This window comes from Rhea americana, unplaced genomic scaffold (genome assembly GCF_003343005.1).
Source record: "Rhea americana isolate MKP2758 unplaced genomic scaffold, rheAme1 scaffold_226, whole genome shotgun sequence".
Lineage (NCBI taxonomy): Eukaryota > Metazoa > Chordata > Aves > Rheiformes > Rheidae > Rhea > Rhea americana.
In genome coordinates this window covers 142,822-162,970 of record NW_028186342.1, presented here as the reverse complement: position 1 = coordinate 162,970, position 20,149 = coordinate 142,822, and the positions used below count along the sequence as shown (strand labels likewise).

At 42.5% G+C, this 20,149-nt stretch overlaps 1 protein-coding gene across 1 annotated transcript in view; it reads left to right on the top strand.

Moving 5' to 3' along the window:
• Window positions 1–5,234: 5,234 nt before the first annotated feature.
• PHLPP2 (PH domain and leucine rich repeat protein phosphatase 2) overlaps window positions 5,235–20,149 on the top strand; it is a 42,785-nt gene continuing 27,870 nt past the window's right edge. Inside the window, exons 1-3 of the mRNA XM_085305708.1 lie at window positions 5,235–5,418; window positions 5,725–5,969; window positions 14,252–14,385. Of these exons, the coding sequence (XP_085161834.1) occupies window positions 5,296–5,418; window positions 5,725–5,969; window positions 14,252–14,385 (502 nt within the window). The 5' untranslated portion in view covers window positions 5,235–5,295. The remainder of the gene's footprint in view (window positions 5,419–5,724; window positions 5,970–14,251; window positions 14,386–20,149) is intronic.

Here is a 20,149-nt window from a genome sequence, read left to right as displayed (position 1 = left end):
CACCTCGTAAAGCACTCTGAGGACAGTGTGTGTTGAGTCTTTATTCCACCAGAGGAATGCAAGAGTCTTATCAATGTGCTCAACGTGCTCCTTGCTTTAATGTAAGGGGGATATATAGGGAGCAAGATACAGACTTCATGCTAATCTTATTAGTATCTGCATTACAGACTTTGGAGCTGGGAGAGGTTGAATGTTTTTTTTCAAGTGAATGTATTGTCTTTTGAGCAAAGAGATGGCAAAAAGATTAGTGGCCACATTGGACCTGAAGGGGGAGGAGACGTGACAAGGTCCTAAGATTTGACTTTGTCCAGCTTTTGAAGGGACAAAATATGGCCTTGAACAACTTTTTGAAGCAATAGCAGTGAGGGGGCTGCCATCTATACAGGACCATGGATATTTAACTCAGAAGATGCTGAAACAGCTGGGAAAGGTGCTTCAGTCCCACCCCAGGGCTGGTACTGGCTGCAAGATGGAGCAGCAAAAATGGCTTTTTTAAACCTGCTGGTGCGCTTTCTATGTGTTCATTTTCTACTTTGGGGCTGCGAGGGAAGAAGCTATTGGACTGCTTCCCTTTGTGAACTTTCACTCTATTCCTGTATAGTCCTTTTTCTTTCCTAATCTTGTAATTTACATTTTACATGGATCCCCATCCCACCTCCTTCACATTATATTTAAAAAATAAATAAAAATGCCATTTGAGCAGGGAGCCTGGTGGTATTATAACTTCTGCAGACATATTTTTGAGATGTGAAAAATTTAAATAAATGCTACGTCTTAGGAGAGTGAGGAGCATAATGGATGTAAACATTTACATGGGATGCATTAGACTTGTGTGTATTGTCTTTTGGTTGAAACAAATTACAAAGTGACTAATAATAAAATGAGTCAATATTCAATGATTTAAAACTGTGCCTTGTTGCTTTTTGCAAGTGCAGTGGGATGGGCCTTATTGGTTCTTACAGTTGGCCATAAGAAAGTCAGACAATGAGAAATAATAAGCAAGAGGGATAGTGCAGAATTTTCATTTTTTTCTGGGATGCTTAAAGAGCAAAATGAATGCTGATAATAATGAAACCCTTAAACAGGTAATGTGAAATAGCCTCCTGAAAGAGAGCTTGTCAACTAAAGGTGGCATTGCATGCCCAAGTGCTAGAAAGATGTGTTGAGATTTGAATGTAAGAAAAACTTAGTCCTATGTCTGCAGCCTCTCCCTGGAGTTGATTCCCTTACTGATTAAAAAGCCTGTCTTCATACTCTGCGTGGCTCTAGGACAAGGACTGCGGTAATTGCCTGCTATGAGTTCTTCCCTATGTTTTCCAGTTGCAGTAACATTAATCTTCTCGTGTGCTCCAGCACATAATTGCACTTCCCTCTGTAAAATATGGTAGCTTCTATATTGCCATGCACGCTTTCTTCAGGGAAATTCTCTTGAGGCAAAATAGTTACAGAACTATCACTATAATACTGTAGCTAAAATCCATTATAATTCTGCCTTTCTGTAGGGAAAACTCGATGAAAAATTGAATTGATTTTTTTCAAGTTTTTTGGCTTATTTATGTTGAATGGAGGTGTTAAGAACTAGATGGCCTTTTCTGAAACTGCCTTGGCTAATGACATGAGTTAATAAAAATTGCTTAGGACTGCACTTCGCTGCAGTGATGGGATGAGTTGCCCGTCAATTGCATTTTTTAGTCAGTAGCCAGGAGTACTCACCTCAGCATTCAGATATATATGGTATCTAAAACTGATATGCCTGGCATCAAAAAGTCAGTCATCACAGGTCCTGGTTCTGGAGTGGGACAGACCATTGGGAAGTGTTTCCTTGTGATTCCTTCCATCATGACTGCTGATGCAGTTACCTCTTGGGGCCTAGCCTTAGCCTTGAAAATACTGTGTGGACAACTCTGTGCACTTTCAGAGTGTACGTAATGGACACATCTGCAATCCTGATTCTTAGGACTGCCCAGGAGGATGGTGGGAACCTCTTAAAGGGAATGTGTTAAGAGAGTGTTTGCACAGTAATAATGCCAATAGTGATAAATAATTTGGAAGGCACATCTGGAGTTAGCTTTGAAATAAGACCAGAAGCCAATGTATCAGGAAAGAATTGTGCTACTGACTTCAGATTGAGCCCAGATGCTCTCTTGTGAGCAGGTGTGCCATGAGAGTGGCTTGACTTGTTTGTGTTCAAGTTTTGAAACACTAGTGGTTATGGAGAATGCAATAAGCTTTTGTTACCTTGTTTTTAACATATTTGATCTTGTGCAGGAATGAACAGTACACATCTTGAAGCCTTCTTTTCAATCTGGTAAAACTGCATAGTGATGAGAATTACTAGCATGTAATAGTTAAGACTGCATGGTGCTAATGTGATGGACAGCAATTGCAGGAAGAAGACCTTCAGATGCTCTGCTATGCAGCTTCAGCCTTGGGAGGCAGGAATGCTCGTTGTGCTATTGCTTGTCTAAGGCCTCCTCTGCTTGGATGTGTGACTGAACGATGGGTAAGCAACCGCAGTCGTGTGACAGACAGTCGTGCAGTGCTCAGGTAACCTTTTATCTTCTTACCTGGTTAGTAATTCCTACCTTTCCTGCTGCTTAGGAAATAGCTGTGTAACTTGTACTGATGAAATTACAAAGATAAAGTGGGCAAGAAATTTTGGGATCTGCTAATGTTGTGGTCCTCCTGTGCCGGCTTTCTAAATTTTTCTAGAATGTCTCCAGTTTAAGACTAAAGCAAGAAATTTTTGTATTTCAAAATTAATTCTAGGGAATTAAAATAATTCGGCATAGGAAATGGAAAATCCAGTGTGACTATTTAATGATTCTTAGCTTCTAAAACGATGCAGTGCTAAAATGTGTAAGTTAACGCGTCGTGTGTTAAATGGATTAAAAGGGGACATTTGCTAAGCTTCGAAGCCTCTTACGATTTACTCTGGGGGTTTCGCTTTCGGCGGCTGGATTCAGCCGTGCGACGCCCCCGACGGGCGCCCGCGGGCGCGGCCACCGAGCGGAGACGGGAGCGGCGGGCAGCGGCTCCCGCGGGGCGCCTCGCCCCGACCTCGGCGTGCTGCCGCGGCGCAGCGCGCCTGGCTGCCAGCGGCGCAGCGCGCGGGAGCTGCGCGAGCGGTAACGGCCGTCGGCGGGGTTAAAGGCGGGGGGCGGGGGAGAAGGGCCGGCGTTAGGTGGCGGGTCGCGGGTTGAGCTTTTAGGGGCTGCGCTGATCGTCCCTTCGGCTTCAAGTCTGGCGCTTGTGAGTGGGGCTGAGGGGAGAAGCTGGGAGGAGCAGAGCTGGCCTTTGTTGGAGCGCTGGATAGCGCCTGCGGTCGCGGGAGGGGGAAAGGCCCGCAACCGCTTAAAAATACCACTCCCGACGCTGTCAGAGCGCGGCGTTGTGTTCATGGATATGCGAAGTGCGCAGCAGCGCTATCTCTGGGGCCATGTGCTTCGGGCAGGGCAAGGGATTTGTTAGTTGTTTTCTAAAGAGTTTCAAGTGTAAAAGGCTGCAAGATAATTGTGTTTTACTGTAAAACTTGGGCTGAGTCTACAGTCTGTTTCTTCTATTCAGATACCTGCTTTAGTATCTTACGGTGTGGTGGTTTCAGACATTCATTTTCAGGCATTCTATGATGTTACTTAAGCGCTGTTGCTTGCAAATATGTTCTCAGTTTAAAGTCCACAGAATAAAACTGTAACCAGATTTTCTACYAGTGCTGCACCAGCGACTTGTGACTCTCCCAGCAGCTGCCTCTTGTGAGACCTCCTCCCTAGAGGTGCTCTGTGCACTGGCCCAGCTGCTCCAGTGTCGAAGCAGACTAAAAATGCAGTTGTGTGGGTTCAGGTTCATGCCACCCTTCCAAAAGAGTGTGACCAGAAAAAAAACTCCTTGAGTTTTAGAAAATACATTACTATTACCTGAAATTGCTTTTATTCCTTAAGATACTATCTCAAATTCTCTCTTACTTATAGGTGTTGGAGCCTATTTTTTTGCTTGTGGCTTCTGACTTAAAGCCACAATAATGTGGCTTTAAATGCCACATTAAATGTGGTGCTTAAAATGTGATAGTACCCAGTTGCTGTTTTGGAGTAAAAAAAAAAAAAAAAAAAAAAAAAAAAACCCAACCAAACAAAACAAAACATAGAAGATTCATGCGAATACTTGCTGGTCACATTAATGCTGTGCTGTATAGAATGCATGTCATTTTTAGATATAAATGGAAATTTCTGAGGCTGACTTCTTGTGCTTAAAGTACCAACTCTGTTGACCACAAGTCCCACATACCTAATTTGGGAGAGCTACTTCAGAGGACCARCTGTTTTCTGGTGGGGTAAAATAGACATGAAGAGGGGTTTCAGTYCAGTCAAGGCAGCCAGTTTAAAACTAGGTCAGTGAGACCTTTGCAACAACCAGGTACTGGCAACTGAGAAAAATCATTCAACGTTTATAAATAGAGCCTGTCAAGCGTGAGTTTTGTTCGCTTCCAGAAGCTTTTCTCCAGTGGAGGCTTGGGAAGGTCATCTTCTCAGGCTATGCAACCTTCACTTGGAGTAGGAAAGCAGTGATCTTTACAGGCAGTAATTGAGATGACTGTGCTGAGGGTGAAAAGCTGGCAAAACCAGTTTTCTGCCGGGCTGTTAGCAGATTATGTAGGCARGGAAAGTGTGTTATCCTCTCCTCCCTCTGCTCCCCAGCCGCATGATATTTAATTAAAATCTAAAAAATGATCTTTRCTGTTGAGCTTCTGAGCTGCAAAATAAACGCAAGAAGAGAGGAGCGTAGGGAGTAAGAGCTGGAGGATGAAGGTGGGCAGCCACTCTGTAAACTAGATCGTGCAAACCGCTAAGAGGAGCGAGGCTGGGCCCGAAAGGTTGCCGCTGAGGCAGTACCGGCCTGCGGTGAAGTTTTGCAGCACCGCTGGGAAYGGCCAAAAACTTTTCCGTGGAGACGGGCGATGGTTTGGCAGTTCGGACCCGAGCGCGGCTTCCCGGCTCGTTTAGGCCTTCCCGTTGCTTTTGTAACCCCGTTTTTTCAGCAGACGTCGGTACCGGAGGTGCCCGTGGGCGAAGGTGCGGGCGGGGCCGCGGCGGCGAGAGGCGTTTGGTACGAGGGAGGGGGCGGGGCTGGCGCCGGGAGGCCGCGGGGATGGGCGGTGCCGCCCCGGGGCCCCCCATAAAGGCGCGGGGCGGCGCGGGGCGGCGGCGGCTCCGGCGGCGCAGNGAAGCTCGCCTGCTTCCGGGGCAGGGTCTTGCGCGGAGCCGGGCCGCCGCCGCCCGACGTCTCGCCATCCGGCCGGCGATGGGGGAGGCCGGGCCGGGGCCCAGTGAGGCGCCGCAGCCCGAGGAGGACGAGGCGGCGGCGGCGCCGGGCGGCGCGCGCGGGGGCCGGGCCGGGCCCCGCGGCGGCATCCGAGTGCTGAAGGTGAGGCCCGGGCCGCGGCCGCCTCAGCGGGTCGAGCCTCTGGCGGCGCTGCCCGCCTCGACCTTGGCGAGGCGGCCGGGCCGGCGGTGCTGGAGCGGCGGCCTGGCGGAGGCGCAGCGGCCTGCAGCCCCGCCCGGTTGCGAGCAGGGCGCAGGGCGCCGCCGTCTCCTGCTGCGAGGCTGGGCTCTCGGCCGCGCCGGGGCGGCGCGCCTGCGGCATCTGGCTGCCGGGCTCGGCTCAGAGCAGTCAACGGCAGCCTCTGGGGGGGAGCAGGTCACTAACGCTCTTGTTTCGCTCGCCTGGCAGAGGAACGTGAAGCGCAATGGGAGCAGAAGCTGCTTGGACAGGAGTCGGGTTGGTTCCCGTGAGAGGGACTGGCTGAAAGAGGACGCTGGACGAGGCTGTGTATATATCTATGGAGGAGATTCTGCAGTTGCTGCTTCTTCTGACTTGCACTTGGTCCTTTGTACAGTGGACACCCCAGTATCTGAGATATGTGATGGAGAAGAGAGGGAAAACCTCTTTCTGCAGCTTCATGGAGACCTGGTCAGGTGAGGGCTGAGGAAGCAAACATCTGCATTGAGAAGTGTTTACTTTAGACGTGGAGGGCTCTGTAGTTGCTGTGTGCCTACGTATGTCATCGGGGCTGACATGGACAGGCAGAGGTGGTCCTGAGTACTGCAGTGCAGTTGTGGTGAGGTCATGGTGAGCCTTTTGCACACCTTTTAGTCAAGCGATAGGTGTTTTAGCTGGGAGGGGTTGGCTGGCTCTCCAACCAGGAATACATCCTTATTTTGTAGGTAGAGGTTACTGTTCATGTATTCTTTCATTATCTTCTATTTTAGCACCGTTCTAAAATCAGTAAAATGTAAGCTATTGAAGAAGCTGTAAGCAATCCTTCTGAGTCATTTGGATTACTTTGGAGTACTTTCACAGTTGCGTCTGGTAACATTTTTTGCTAAAGATATCTTCTTAAAATGAATTGCAAGGTAAATAACAATTAAAGGTAGACACAGAGGTAGTGCAAGGTAGTATAAAGAAATCTTAAGCTTCAAGTCATATACTTTATGCCTGCAGTTGTTATAGGTTAAAAATAGACCTCGGCATAGGGTTTAATGCATGTGAACTTTATGATGAGTGTATTATGGACTCCTTTAGGTTTACCAGCTCCCATTAGGTATGTTAGAATTTAGACTTTGCATTGATTCTTCTAGACTTAAAATTCAATTCTTCTTCCCTCCCTAAAAAATTCATTGTGATCCTGTTACTAAAGACCAGGCAATAGAGATTGATATAATGAGTTGGACAGGAGCAGTAGCTGGCTTTCTGAAATCAAAATGAAAATTGTATGGTGTATGGATCCAAAGGTTAAAAAAAAAATCATGTGTATTTCATCAGATAGAGGGCATGCTAGTTGCGAGAGATGTGGAGAATAGGGTGCAGTTGAAACTGTCAGTTGAAAAAAGGTATTTAGATTTCTTTTGTCTTGTCCTGTCTGGGTCATAGGAACCAGAGATAGGTCAGTTAGCCATTAGATGAGGATAGATGGACACTTGAATGGAGCCATAGAGGCAGCTGAAAATCTCCATTCATTGACTGAAGTATTTATGAGGAAATTAGCTTGTTTTGGACTGTTTCAGAGAGCAGATCTCCCAGCATTTAGAAGAAAACATTGACCTCTTACTGCAGATCACAAAAAGACTGGCTAAAGCTTGTAGATATGTTCACAGAGGGATGCTATGTTGTTTTGCTCCTGTGTTTGAGCTTTTGAGATGGCTTTTGTGTGTGTTTGAATTGTCTTGAATTTGTATCTCTCTTCTTGCACTAGATAGCAGGACCTGTCTTTGATTTGTGGCCAGCTTTGCACTGGGTTGGCAAATTGATCCTGGCAACAATGTTTTGGAAGCAAGTTCCAGGCTGTAAACATAGTTAATTCTCGCTCTTAAACTTGTTACCTGGTGGTGTGTCTAGCACTTTGTCAAGCTTTATTTTGAGGTTAATGGAGGGTTTTTGATTCCTGCATGTCTGTTGTATTTGTAATTCTCAGAATATATTTGCCATGAGAGAGATTCTGAAATTACTTCCTGTTAGAGGTGTTCTCAGTAGAGAAATGGGAGCTACCAATGTTGCCTCAGTAACCGTCTCTGTTGGTAACAGGAAGCATGCCCAAATGGTCCCTGCTTGCATTTCCACAGGAAGATGACAGAGCGCTCAAGGTATCCCCATGCTCTGCTGAGATAATTCCTTCCTTGCACAAAGTTTGCTGATTACTTTAATAACATGTTTGTGAATACAGATTGCTCAATTAAGCAGCTGATTGCATTTATCCATGAGTATATTATTCTCCCAAATAACTTCTGAATTCCCCACCCTTTTAATCTCGGTTGGTGACTTTTTGTTAAAACCTGAGTATGGCAAAGGGTGATATGGTATGGTACCTGACTTGGAAGACTGAAGGCTAACTGGACAGCAAACGGGAGAACAGAAAACTTCTTCGTGTATTTACTTTAAGTAATGAGTCCTTGTGATCTTTCTGCAGTTCCTTTTTGAGTATGTGTGCAGTGGAGTCAGTTTCTGTCAGAATTTTGTCTTACTCCTCATTGTGCAAGTCAAGGATCTTTAGGGTTTTTCTTGCTGCAATCTTTCTGTTAGCATCCTTTCCTATTCAAAGTTATTCCTTCCTGCACAGGGGAGGATTAAAAAAAATAGCGTGGATACTTTCTTTGATCTGGACCCCCATCACTACAAAGCTTCTACCTAAGAAGGTTTGAAGACTCACTGTTGCTGGTGAAGAAGAGCTACAGTCATAGCAGGAATTACAAAACTTTTGATGCTTTGTGTTGGCTTTGCCTTCTTAGCCCTTGCACCTTTGCCTAACAGAGCTGCCTCTTCTGCTCAGTGGAAGCAGCCAGTATGTGATGCTGATGGACTGTTTGTATCATGTATCAGCTCCTATGGCTGCCACAGTGCCATGTATTTTAGCATCTAGTGTTAACTTATGTTACTTTCTCTCAAAGGGAAAGTGTATTTTGCTACTTCAAGCTTTAACTGTTGCCTCTGGAATTGCTTGGCTTTGGTCACGCTAATGAAGAAGGTTCCATGCAGAAATTCTGCCATTCAAGCCACTCGTTCCAGATTCAGTTTTCCCTTCCATGCTTTCCAGACCTTTCTTAGATTTTTAGTGGGCCACATTGCTCTTGATAACAGTTGGAGTGATGATCCATTCAGTCAAGACTCCAGGATGTCTCCAAAGTGAACTGCTTCATAACTTGGTTTGAATGTGGTCAGTAGGCAGCAAGCTTGTTTATTCACCATTTTATTTATACCACCCTGTACTAGACCTCTTTGTGTGAGCCTGAGATAGGTCATTAACTAAACATTTGGACTGTGCTCTGGTGTTTCTTAGGTCACAAATCTGACTTGCAGTTGGTGCCGGAATAGCTCTGCTGTGGGCTGACATTCAGGCATCTTCTCACCCGGTTTTGATGCTTGAAACACGTAACATGAGTCCATGCTTCATCTGCTAAGTGGTCAGTCATTGCATCCTGTGTGTATGCAACATTTTAGGCACAATTTTTTCTGTAAACTCAGATTCATAACAAGCTTTGAACTACTTACAGCTTTTGGTAGTCAAATTTAAGAAATTCAGAAGGTTTAACTTTTTGTCCCTGGCTCTTGTCTTTCAGCCGGTGGCAGGCAAACAAACCTAGATAGTGCAGAAATACAGAATAGTCTTTTGATTGGCTTTCAGATAGAAATGATACAATGGCAGGAGAGATGCATTGATTAGGAGATTAGGCTTGACTAGGTACTACTGAAAATGTTGCTCTCACACATGACTTTTCCAAAATAAAAATAAAATAATAAAAAAAAGCATTGTGTTTGGTTGATATCTTCAAGACGCATATCTGCTTGATTTATGTGGAATAGAAAGAAAATTAAGGATTTTTCATATTAGTCATCCTGAAGCAATAATTCTTGAAGTGAAAGATAAGAATAAAAATATTGACAAAACCAGGTGTCATCTGCAGCATGGTGGGACAGAATATCCGACTTTCTTAAGGAGGTAAACCATGGTGCAGTACTTTGTTGTGTTTTGAGCAGCCTGTAGAATTGTGATTCAATTTGAATACATTATGTCTTATGAAAAAGGCCTTTGTTATATTAAGATTCTTGCACGCATCAAAACTCAGGAAGAAGTTCAGTGCGTACTAGCAACAGTCTCAGAAAGCTCTTTCAGCAACCAAATTATAATGTTTGAGTTTTTTTTCTTGTTTGTTCTTAATGTCACAATAGGAAGTCTAGGTGCAGACTACCTGAAGTGTTCTTTTTGTGAATGACACTCAGGCACTTATGGTTTCTGAGCTATGGGTCATATGCTGGAAAAGCTGCTTTTTGTCAAGCACAGAGCTTTGATAGCAAAAGTAGTGGAATCCAAGGGTAGTTTAGGGAGGGAAACTTGGGCAAAGTATTTGGAGATCCAGTTAATCTCTCCTACTTCTCTTGAATTCTGCCCTGAAAGTTACAGGATACATCAGGGTTTGCTGAGTTGGAAACCTGAATTGATTGGTACAATCTGTTATTTATTCCAGTTTTTAGTAACTTGCCTGTTACTGGAGTCAGATATACAGGTTTGGCATTCCTGAGGTTATCTCAGAAGGCTCTTTAAAAGTACAGTTTTGTGTTCACCGCTATCCATTTCTATAGTAATAAATTTAAGTGACAGCTTAAACCTTGGTTACACATTTATAGAAATGCTTGGCTCTAAGCTTCTGGATCTCAACAGAAGCTCCTAAAAAAGCCTGAGAGCTTACATTTGAACTTAAAAAAAAATCTCTGCAGAGAGAGAAGCATTGATGACTTAGCACTTTTTTTGAACCAATTACTTTTCCAGTGTCCCTCTCACAAAGCATGTAAGGAAGAAGCTTTTCATAAGTCAGCTTTTCATACTGATTGTACAAAGAGCTACATCTTAGCTGGACTAGGATCTTTTCCCAGGGGTTCCAAAATGTCCATTTTAGATTGCAGACTAGAAACTACTTTCTGTTTTGTTTTGGAAAATGTAGGATTTGGTCCTTTTTTATAGGGCTTCCAAACTATTTCAGAAGGTTTCTTATCCCATGCAAGATATAAAGTGGATAGAATCATCAAGAGTAAAGTTTTTATAGTTACATAGACAATCTATAGCTTTTTTGAAACTGAAGCAAACTTGGATTTTGTTTTCCAAAAAACATGAAATGTTACCAAGTTATTTCCATGTAGTTTTCAGATCGAAGTTTGACACAACTATAGATAGATTGTAAGAAATTTCTTAGGAAATATGATTTCCATTTTACTAGTGCAAAAGGATGGACTGACTTTTGAAAAATCACATGTTTAAAGTTTTTAAATATTTACATTACTATTTTGTATGATTTAATGCAATATTTTCCCTGGAGATTAAACTGACTTTCTAGTGACTGTACCAGGGAATAGAAAGAACTGTGCTGTTGGCAAGTTGAACAGTAGAACACTGAGCTCAGTGCCCTGGCATTACGTACCATAAGCTCCTGTGAATACTGAGCATTTGTTCAATTTGTTTTGGAAAGTTCAGGTGAATTTGGCTTTCCTACAAATCTTCCACTTCAAAAGAGGCATTACACATAACTGGAAACTGTGCTTTTGTTTGCCCCACACATGATGTAGCATGGGACTTGGATACTAGAAAAGAATAGTGGGGTTTTCTTTGGAAAAAAAAAAAGTTACATTTCAGCATAAAGCACTACATTATTTAAATATGCATAAAACTATGTTGACTATCTCTTTCTTTGCTAGTTTAGAGAAGAGGCAGAAGGAAGCAGCTGTTTTCTGAATCTATCTTTTTTTTGTTATTTTTTATTGAAAAATCAGCAGCACCACTACCTCGGCACACACCTGATTACATCTTTAAACTTTTCTGAATATAGTTCTAATGTATAAATTTTGGGGTATACATATAGTAGATATCAAATTGCTATTTCTTGGTTTTGGTCACATTGCATGCTTTACAAAATTAGTACAATCCCCAAAATCAATTATAACTACTTTCAGGTCTTTGTAGGAATAAACATATTTTATTGGTTAAGACAACTGATATTTGATAAACTAAACTTAAAATGCTATCAGACCATTCCTAGGTCCTAGGAATAGGAAAGAAGGAATAAGGACAGATTTCTTAACAAGCCAGTTCCACCAGTGAGTGCTGCTTTGGGTGGATTTGGAGAGAGAGAACAGAATTTTCTTTTTGTCCATTAACTTATTTATGGGTTGACATTTCTTCATAATTTCTGATTATATTTAGGATTGCCTAGAGCTTGTTAATTCAGGAGAGCTTGATGTCAGTTTATTGACCAGTAGAACCAATATCAGAACAATGTATGCGTTTGAAATACCTTAGGTCGGTTAGCTTCTTGAGGTGTGTGTGTATGTCCTTCTGTTGATTATAAAGGAAATCTGGATGACTAGATGCTTTCAGATAGTGCATGTTCTGTGAAATCAGTCCTGCCTTAATTGTAAACTGGCAGCTGTAAAGCTGTCAGTAGTAGTGGAAATGCTATAGAATAATCATTAAAAAGAGTCATTAAATATTTTTGTGCTTTATGAATGATGTATAATGCCAATTAAATTTTAGTAGAATACAGGTCTTCCCAAACAAGCTTGATCTTGATACTTAGGAATTTCAAACTTGGTCGCCAAAGACATTAGCTGTTTGTTACACTACATGATATTCTGATGTCATTGACAGAAAAGCAATACACCATCAATAAAACTGGTTGATGTCTTACAAACCAGAAACGATTATTCTGTGTAAGAGTTTTTTGGACGAGAGATTGTCTGAGTGAAGAAGAGTAGACTTCTTATACTGTTCAGTTGCTCTGTTAATGTTCTGTGGCTAAAAGAAAAAGGAAAAAAATCACAAAATGTAGATTGTGGGAGTGATAAATATTGACAAGTCAGTGCTACAGGCTGATCTAGTTGGTTTAGCATATAGCAGTACGTGTGATGTTTTTTTGTAAAAACCTGGTATACTGAATGGTAGAGGAGGGGAATATAACTTGCAAAAACAGCTGCTCAAAAGGACTTGTGAATTGAAGGGGCATAAGCGAATGTGCCATTCGATTGCAAAATCAGAGTAGTCAAGGTTGGAAGGGCCCTTAGGAGACTATCTAGTTCAACCCCCTCCTTGAGGAGGGTCAGCTACATCAGGCTTCTCAGAACTGTGTCCAGTCAGCTTTCGAATATCTCCAAGGATGGGAACTCCACATCTTCTCTGATCAGCCTATTTCAGTGTTCAACCACCTCACATAGTTTTCCTATGTTCAGGCAGAATCTGCTGTATTTCCCGTTTTGTTGATTATAAGGCCCGTTCTGTTCATTTGACCCCAGATTCTTTGTTTGTCAACCGCATCCACCACCTCCTCTCTTGATTGTTGTCCATTCTCTCCCACCCCCATCATTCCTAGTTTAAATCTCTTCTAAACAGGTTGGCCAGCCTATCGGCAAAGATACTTTTGCCCCACTTAGGTGGATCCTGTCTCTTCCAAAAAGTCATTGGTCCTCAAAGAGGGTCCCATAGTGGGGAGAGTGGATTTGATCCTGGTATATAAATATTGTGGTATACTGAGAAGAATCAAGAAGTCACTGTACCTTATTAGATAGTCAGTTAATGGAAACAGCAAACAATCATGGTGCTAGCACTTACAGAATGTTGATAAGCTAAAAAATTCTAAAGAGAATGGTAAAAAATGATTTTGAGTTAAGGTAAACCCACCATATTGCAGGAAATGTTGAAGAACATGTTGAGCTTCACCTTGAAGTCGGAGATGGTTTTGTTCCTGATTTATAAACACCACTTACAGAGTAGTCAAGACAAACTCAAGGTCCAGTGACTGGAATCTGAAACGAGGTGCATTCAGATTAAAAATGACTATTTTTAATGGTGATTAATAATGAATGGAACAATTGGAACAATTTGTTTTAATTCCATTTTGCATCTTGAGGGCTTAATCTTTTTATTTATTTTTTCCTAAAATAAAATCCTAACTTAGACAGAAACTGCAGTTTTATTGCAGCAAGTAACAATCTAGAGTCTAGAAGTGCGATAAGAGGATCAGAAAATGTCTTTTCTGATCTGAGTATACTAAACCTGATGTTTTGCGAGAAGTTTCTCTTACTCCTTATTCAGGGCTCCTTATTCAGCTTAAGCCCTGAATCCTTCTTACGACATGCTGCAGTTTTAAAAATGTCTTTTCTTTAAATGTACTATTTGAGTTCATTTGTCAAAGCATAAATGTCTTATAGCGATGAGATCTAAAGAGATGGGAAATTTTATTTTCTTGTCTTCCTTTTTAAAGTCATCCTTCTGCAGAATTCTCATGTGCTTTGCTCCCAGCTGTATCTGGAAAAGAAATTTGTTAAGTAGAGTTCTTTTATATCTTTCAGTCCCTGTAAGTAGGGGGTTTTTAATTAGGTAGGCATCTGGGGGGTTTTGTGCAGAATTCTGATTTTGTTTCTAATCATTATTTCCTCCTGCTACTCAATGAATCATGAATAGAAAATGATCACTGTGGATTATATGGGTTATGCCTATTGCTTTTCCTCTCCATTTCCCCTTTATAATGTAATTCTTCAAGTGCTGTGGTTTTGACAAATAGGAAGCACAAACTTCAAGGATGTGTGCTTGCTAGACCCTTTCAAAGGAGCAGAACGACCAATATGTGAGTGCTCCTTAACACTCAAACTGAAATAAAACATAATAAATCTTCCGTGCATTCTCAAACTCCTTTCTTGTATGTTGTATGTATTTCTTTGACAGGAGACTGGAGCCCACAGAAAAACCCCTTCAGATTGTATATGACTACTTGTCTGGTTTGGGTTTTGAGGATCCTGCCAGAATGCAGGAAGAAGCAGCAAACTCTGATCTCAGCTGTATGATTCGCTTTTACAGTGGTAAGAACTTATATACATGTATGCTGTCAGTTGTCTTACAGCTTTAACTATGAAATGGAACTCAGCTGAAGCACAGGTCATTTATTCCTGGGTTTATAGATGGCTGCATCAAACTTACAATATTTTGGTAGGCATTTCTTAAAATACCATGTTTTCAAAATTAATAGAAAAAACATAATGAATTTTGTAGTTCTCTTGATCATATCTATACTTTGGAGAAAAGACAAATCCATAGGAAGCCACATGATTGCTCTGTTATCTTTATTTTTTAATGTTACGACAGACAACTCAGAACTCCAAGTGGGATCAGAAGCCTAGTGCAGTTCTGTCTAGATAAACCATTTCAGATGGCCTGCCTGAAGACTGTATTTCCAAAAGATGTATGCATTATAAAGAAGGAGCATCCTGGTTAAATACTTCCACAGCCTGTAAAAATTGCATGAAAATGCTACCTGTTTAATAACAGTGCAGGCTGCCATAAGCAAGTGCGTTTTGTTGCAGAAGTGGGACTTCTGAATGGCATATTTGGTCAATTTATGAGAACATCATGTGTATGAGGAGCAACAGATGTAAAAGGAAGGAGGAAAGTTGATAATTATGTAATTTCTTTTTTTTTTTTTTAGATACTTTACCTGCTTATTTTTTGTGTTTCAGAAGAAGTTGTGTGTGTGTGTGTATGTCCTTTAAGGAAAATTGCCTCATATAGTGGAACTGGGTAGTCTGACTAAACTGCTGTTCATTACTTAGTTATTCAATGCTGAAAAATGAAATCACAAGGAATCAGCTTCTCAACCCTTTTACCTGAAACAGACTCCTCCTATCTGTAAGCTGTGTGCAAAATAGGCAAACAGTGTAGATGTGCAGTAGAGATGGAGCAAGTGTGATTTGGACAGAGTCTAGATTTGTAGGGCAAGAGGTAGGGGAATTGGAAGTGACTTCAGGTGAAAGGAGAAAAGGCGTGAAGAATATGGCTGTAGAGAGCTTGTGAGGAATTTGGTTTAGGTGTATCAAGCAGGATTTACGTGAAGATTTGGGAAGGGCAAGCCTGTTTCATGGAAGCAAGTTGGTCAGAAATGGAAGTGATTAGTTTCAGTCAGCATGGAAGGGTAGCTCTGCCTAGAAAGCAACTGTAAATGGAGAAGTATGAGGACTGAAGAGAGTTCATGAGACCTGTTCGAAAGAAAGTAAACGATAACAAAGCGCTGGTTCTCTTCCCACTATTTATTCAGAATTACTGAATGCCTTCTTTGCTTCAGTCTTCACTGCTAAGGGCAGCCCTCATGAATCCTGTAGCCTGGACATGAGGGAGAAAGTCTGGAGAAGGGAAGACTTTCCTTTGATTGAGGAGGATAGGATTAGAGACCTGGGCAGGCTAGACATCCACAGATCCATGGGCCCGGATGGGATGCACTCACAGGTACTGAGGGAGCTGGTGGATGTTGTTACCAGGCCACTCTCCATCATCTTTGAAAGGTCCTGGAGAACTGGAGAGGTGCCTGAGGACTGGAAGAAAGCCAGTGTCACTCCAGTCTTCAAGAAGGGCAAGAAGGAGGACCCAGACAACTATAGGCCCGTCAGCTTCACCTCCATGCCTGGTAAGGCGATGGAACAGCTCATTCTGGATGTCATCTTCAGACATACGGAGGATAAGAAGGTGATCAGGAGTAGCCAGCATGGCTTCACCAAGGGGAAATCCTGCTTAACCAATCTGATAGCCTTCTATGATGGAATAACTGGCTGGGTAGATGAGGGGAGAGCAGTGGACATTGTGTACCTTGACTTCAGCAAGGCTTTTGACACTATCTCCCATAACATCCTCCTAGATAAGCTCAGGAAGTGTGGGTTAGATGAGTGGATGGTGAGGTGGATTGAGAACTGGTTGAAAGGCAGAGCTCAGAGGGTTGTCGTCAGTGGTGTGGAATTTAGTTGGAGACCTGTGGCTAGTGGCGTCCCCCAGGGCTCAGTACTGGGTCCCATCCTGTTCAACTTCTTCATCGATGACCTGGCTGAGGGGACAAAGTGCCTCCTCAGCAAGTTTGCTGATGATACCAAGCTGGGAGGAGTGGCTGATACACCAGAGGGCTGTGCTGCCATTCAGAGAGACCTGGAGAGGCTGGAGAGCTGGGTGGAGAGGAACCTCCTGAGGTTCAACAAGAGCAAGTGCAGAGTCCTGCACCTAGGGAGAAATAACCCTAGGCAGCAGTACAAGCTGGGGGCTGACCTGCTGGAGAGCAGCTGTGCAGAGAAGGACCTGGGAGTGCTGCTGGATGACAAGCTGACCATGAGCCAGCAATGTGCCCTTGTGGCCAGGAGGGCCAATGGTCTCCTGGGGTGCATTGGGAAGAGTGTTGCCAGCAGGTCGAGGGAGGTGATCCTGCCCCTCTACTCAGCCCTGGGGAGGCCTCATCTCAAGTACTGTGTCCAGTTCTGGGCTCCCCAGTACGAGAGAGACATGGAGCTACTGGAGAGAGTCCAGCGTAGGGCTACGAAGATGATCAGAGGGCTGGAGCATCTGCCCTGTGAGGAACAGCTGCGAGAGCTGGGCCTCTTTAGCCTGGGGAAGAGAAGACTGAGGGGGGATCTTATCAATGTGTATAAGTACCTGGAGGGAGGGTGTCAAGGGGATGGGGACAAACTCTTTTCAGTTGTCCCATGTGACAGAACAAGAGGCAATGGGCAGAAATTGAACCACAGGAAATTCCGCCTGAATACAAGGAGGAATTTCTTTACTGTAAGGGTGACAGATCACTGGAACATGTTGCCCAGAGAGGTTGCGGAGTCTCCTTCTCTGGAGATCTTCAAGGCCCGTCTGGGCGCAACCTTGTCTAATATGCTGTAGGTGACCCTGCTGAGCGGGGAGGTTGGACTAGATGATCTTCAGAGGTCCCTGCCAACCTTACTGATTCTATGATTCTATTTACTGTCAGCTTTTCCCACATGATACATTTTTTTTGTTTTTTTTCTTGATATGTTATGAATCCTTATGCCCAGTGATGAGACTACAAGAGGTGAAAACTATTAATAAATAGCTAATAAAAAATTAATAGTAAGAGGGAAGCACACCTTCTGAAGTCTGACTGCTGAGATACTTGTAGTGGCCCAGGAGTTTTATGAGGGAGAAGATGTGTGAGATTGGTTGACAGAATGACATAGGAACGGGGGTTACCTCTCAACAAGATACCAGGAAGACAGAGGCCAGTGACTTGGACTGGATGGGCAAGCTCAGAGCTCAACTGTTAGGGAATCTTTACATGGTTCAACAGTACATCAAATGAAAGAAGCTCTCCAGAGCCATCAAACTGCCCATCTGTATCAGATGTGACAGGTAGGAATCTTAGAGAGTCACAGACTTTCTTTGGTGGAGAATTGTCTTTATTCCTGCTATGGCTATAGGTGGACTTGTATGACTTGTAGGCTGCTGTTGGAGATGCTAGCTCTACATGTTGATGATGTCCTTGCCCTGCATGGGAGTGTGTGTGCTTGCTAATGGAGTGTGAGTCACAGTGCATGGTCACAGTGATTTCAAGTCCATGCTTAGAGCTGGAAAAAGTGAAAGGAGCTTGCCTGTCCCTAGAAATTAAGACCATCCTCATGAATATCTTGAGGAACTATGTAATAGCTGGGACCCAGAGTGGAAGACCTTGGATGTTGGCTTCAGGCCTGTTATTAGTACTACAACGTGGGTGGCACAAATGTGTCAGAGGGGATAGGGAAACCGAGGTATTGATGTAGCTTCCTAATTAATATCTAGTACTTGGAACAGTACTGCCGTGGCAGTGAGCGGTCCCATAATTCTTACAAGGCTGGGGAGCTGGTCTTTCAGCTTGACCAGATTCAAGCAGTTTGTATGTGGATGATGATTTTCTCACTGCAGAAGATACTTTATGCCAAATTTTGTGTCCCTGATCCAAACATGGGAGCATCTCATCAAAGTTACTGTTACAAATAAATGTACGGCTAGGTATTTTAGCTAAATTCAGTCTGACATAGACAATGCTAAATGTTTTAAATTTGACAAACTTAAAACCCTGCTTCCTGGTTGAGGAACAATATGATAGCTTAGTAGGTGCTTAGTATTTTGCTGATAATGAAAATTTGGAGTATGGTTTGTGTCTGGAAGTGATTATATATAATCAATAGTGAGAATATTTTTCTGGATAGTCTAATTAGAGTTTTGTCATCATCTAGCACATATACTGGCTACTCAGTACCTGTAGGTTACTGCTGCTGGCAGACATCAGGATCCTTTCTGAAGTAAGACAAAGGACCAGCTGCTGGGGTCTGTCTTAAGGATTATTTTGGATAAAATAAACATGTAAACTTAAGGGGCGAGTTTTAAAATCTTGTCCATCATTCAGGCTTGTTTGTGTTTTTTAAAATATTCAGTGAAGTCTGAATGTTTGGAAAATTGTTCTGGGTTTCTTAACCAGTGAGATGCCTGAGCAGTAGAGAGAACGTCAAAAAAGCATCTGAGATTTTTCATTATCTTGGAGGCATGGAACAGATAGGATGACCTAAAAGTAAGTGTGTGTGGATTAGAAGGCTGAGGTAGAATTCTGTTTTGCTCAATAGAGTCACAGTGCTTCATTGAAATGAAGTGATTGGTACTGCTAATGGTCTTGCTGCTTGTGTAGGAAAACTGTTAAGTTGACAGAAGAGTGGAGAATCCCTCAGAAATCTAGAATATGTCTAGTCTAAGTTAAAATAAGTTTCAATTAGTATAGCAATCCAAAACAGTATTCCAGGGAACAGAAATGGAGGGGAGCAGAAATTCTAGTGGTTTTTAGAATGAAACTTCATGAAATTACAAATAAGAGTGCAGTAAGAAAGGATGTGAATAAAGCAAGATACAGAGTCCATTACTATTAAGGAATTAGGGCTTGCAGCAGTCAGAAGTTGTAAATCAATTGATCATTTTATCAAGAAAGCTTGTAGGTCTGGTCAAATTAAAAAGAAATGAGAATGCATTTAAGTATATAGCAGTCCACAAGAGATGCTTAAAAAAGAAATGATAAATGAGGAAGCAATGCGTAAGTAACAGTGTGAAACTGAAAATTTTGTCTACACCTTACTGTTACATTAAGCTGGTTATAATTTTTTACCTAGACATTTCTGTTTCAAGGTAAGTGTTTCTTTGTAGTTCAGTAAATGGATAGCTGCAAAGATTGCAGGTCAGTGACATTATTAGTATATGGGGGAGACATACTGTGCCTTAAAAGTAATTCAAGGTTAGGTCTAAGAAAATCAGACAGAAATTTGACTTTAGTCATCCAAAGCTCTGTATAAAGTTATCCACGACATATTTCATCTTTTATCACAGAACCTGTGGTAACAAGATTTATAGTTGGCAAAACAGAATGTATGACCCATTTAGGGGATTAGAAGCCTTCCTTGTGTTTCTCAAATGGGTTCTTTAGAGATCTCAATAACATGTCATGTCAGTCTATTGTGAGGAAGAATTCACAGGGTGAATGAATTTCTCACAGGAGCAGAATGCAGTATTTCACACTTCTGAACATTTGCTGTTGGGGTATATTCAGCATTTTAGCTTGTGGCTATCGGAGATTGCCAGAGAGCGAGTGCTGCAGCCTCTCGATTAAAATAATGATTCCTCATTCACAATTACAGCTGAACATACCGGCTGTCAGAATTCCATTTGCTTAGCATGTCTCATATAATTCATACTGCTTTTCTTAAAAGGAATATTGAGCAGCAGAAGTCATAATGCTTGTTGCTGCATAAACATTTGTTGCTGAAGCTCCAT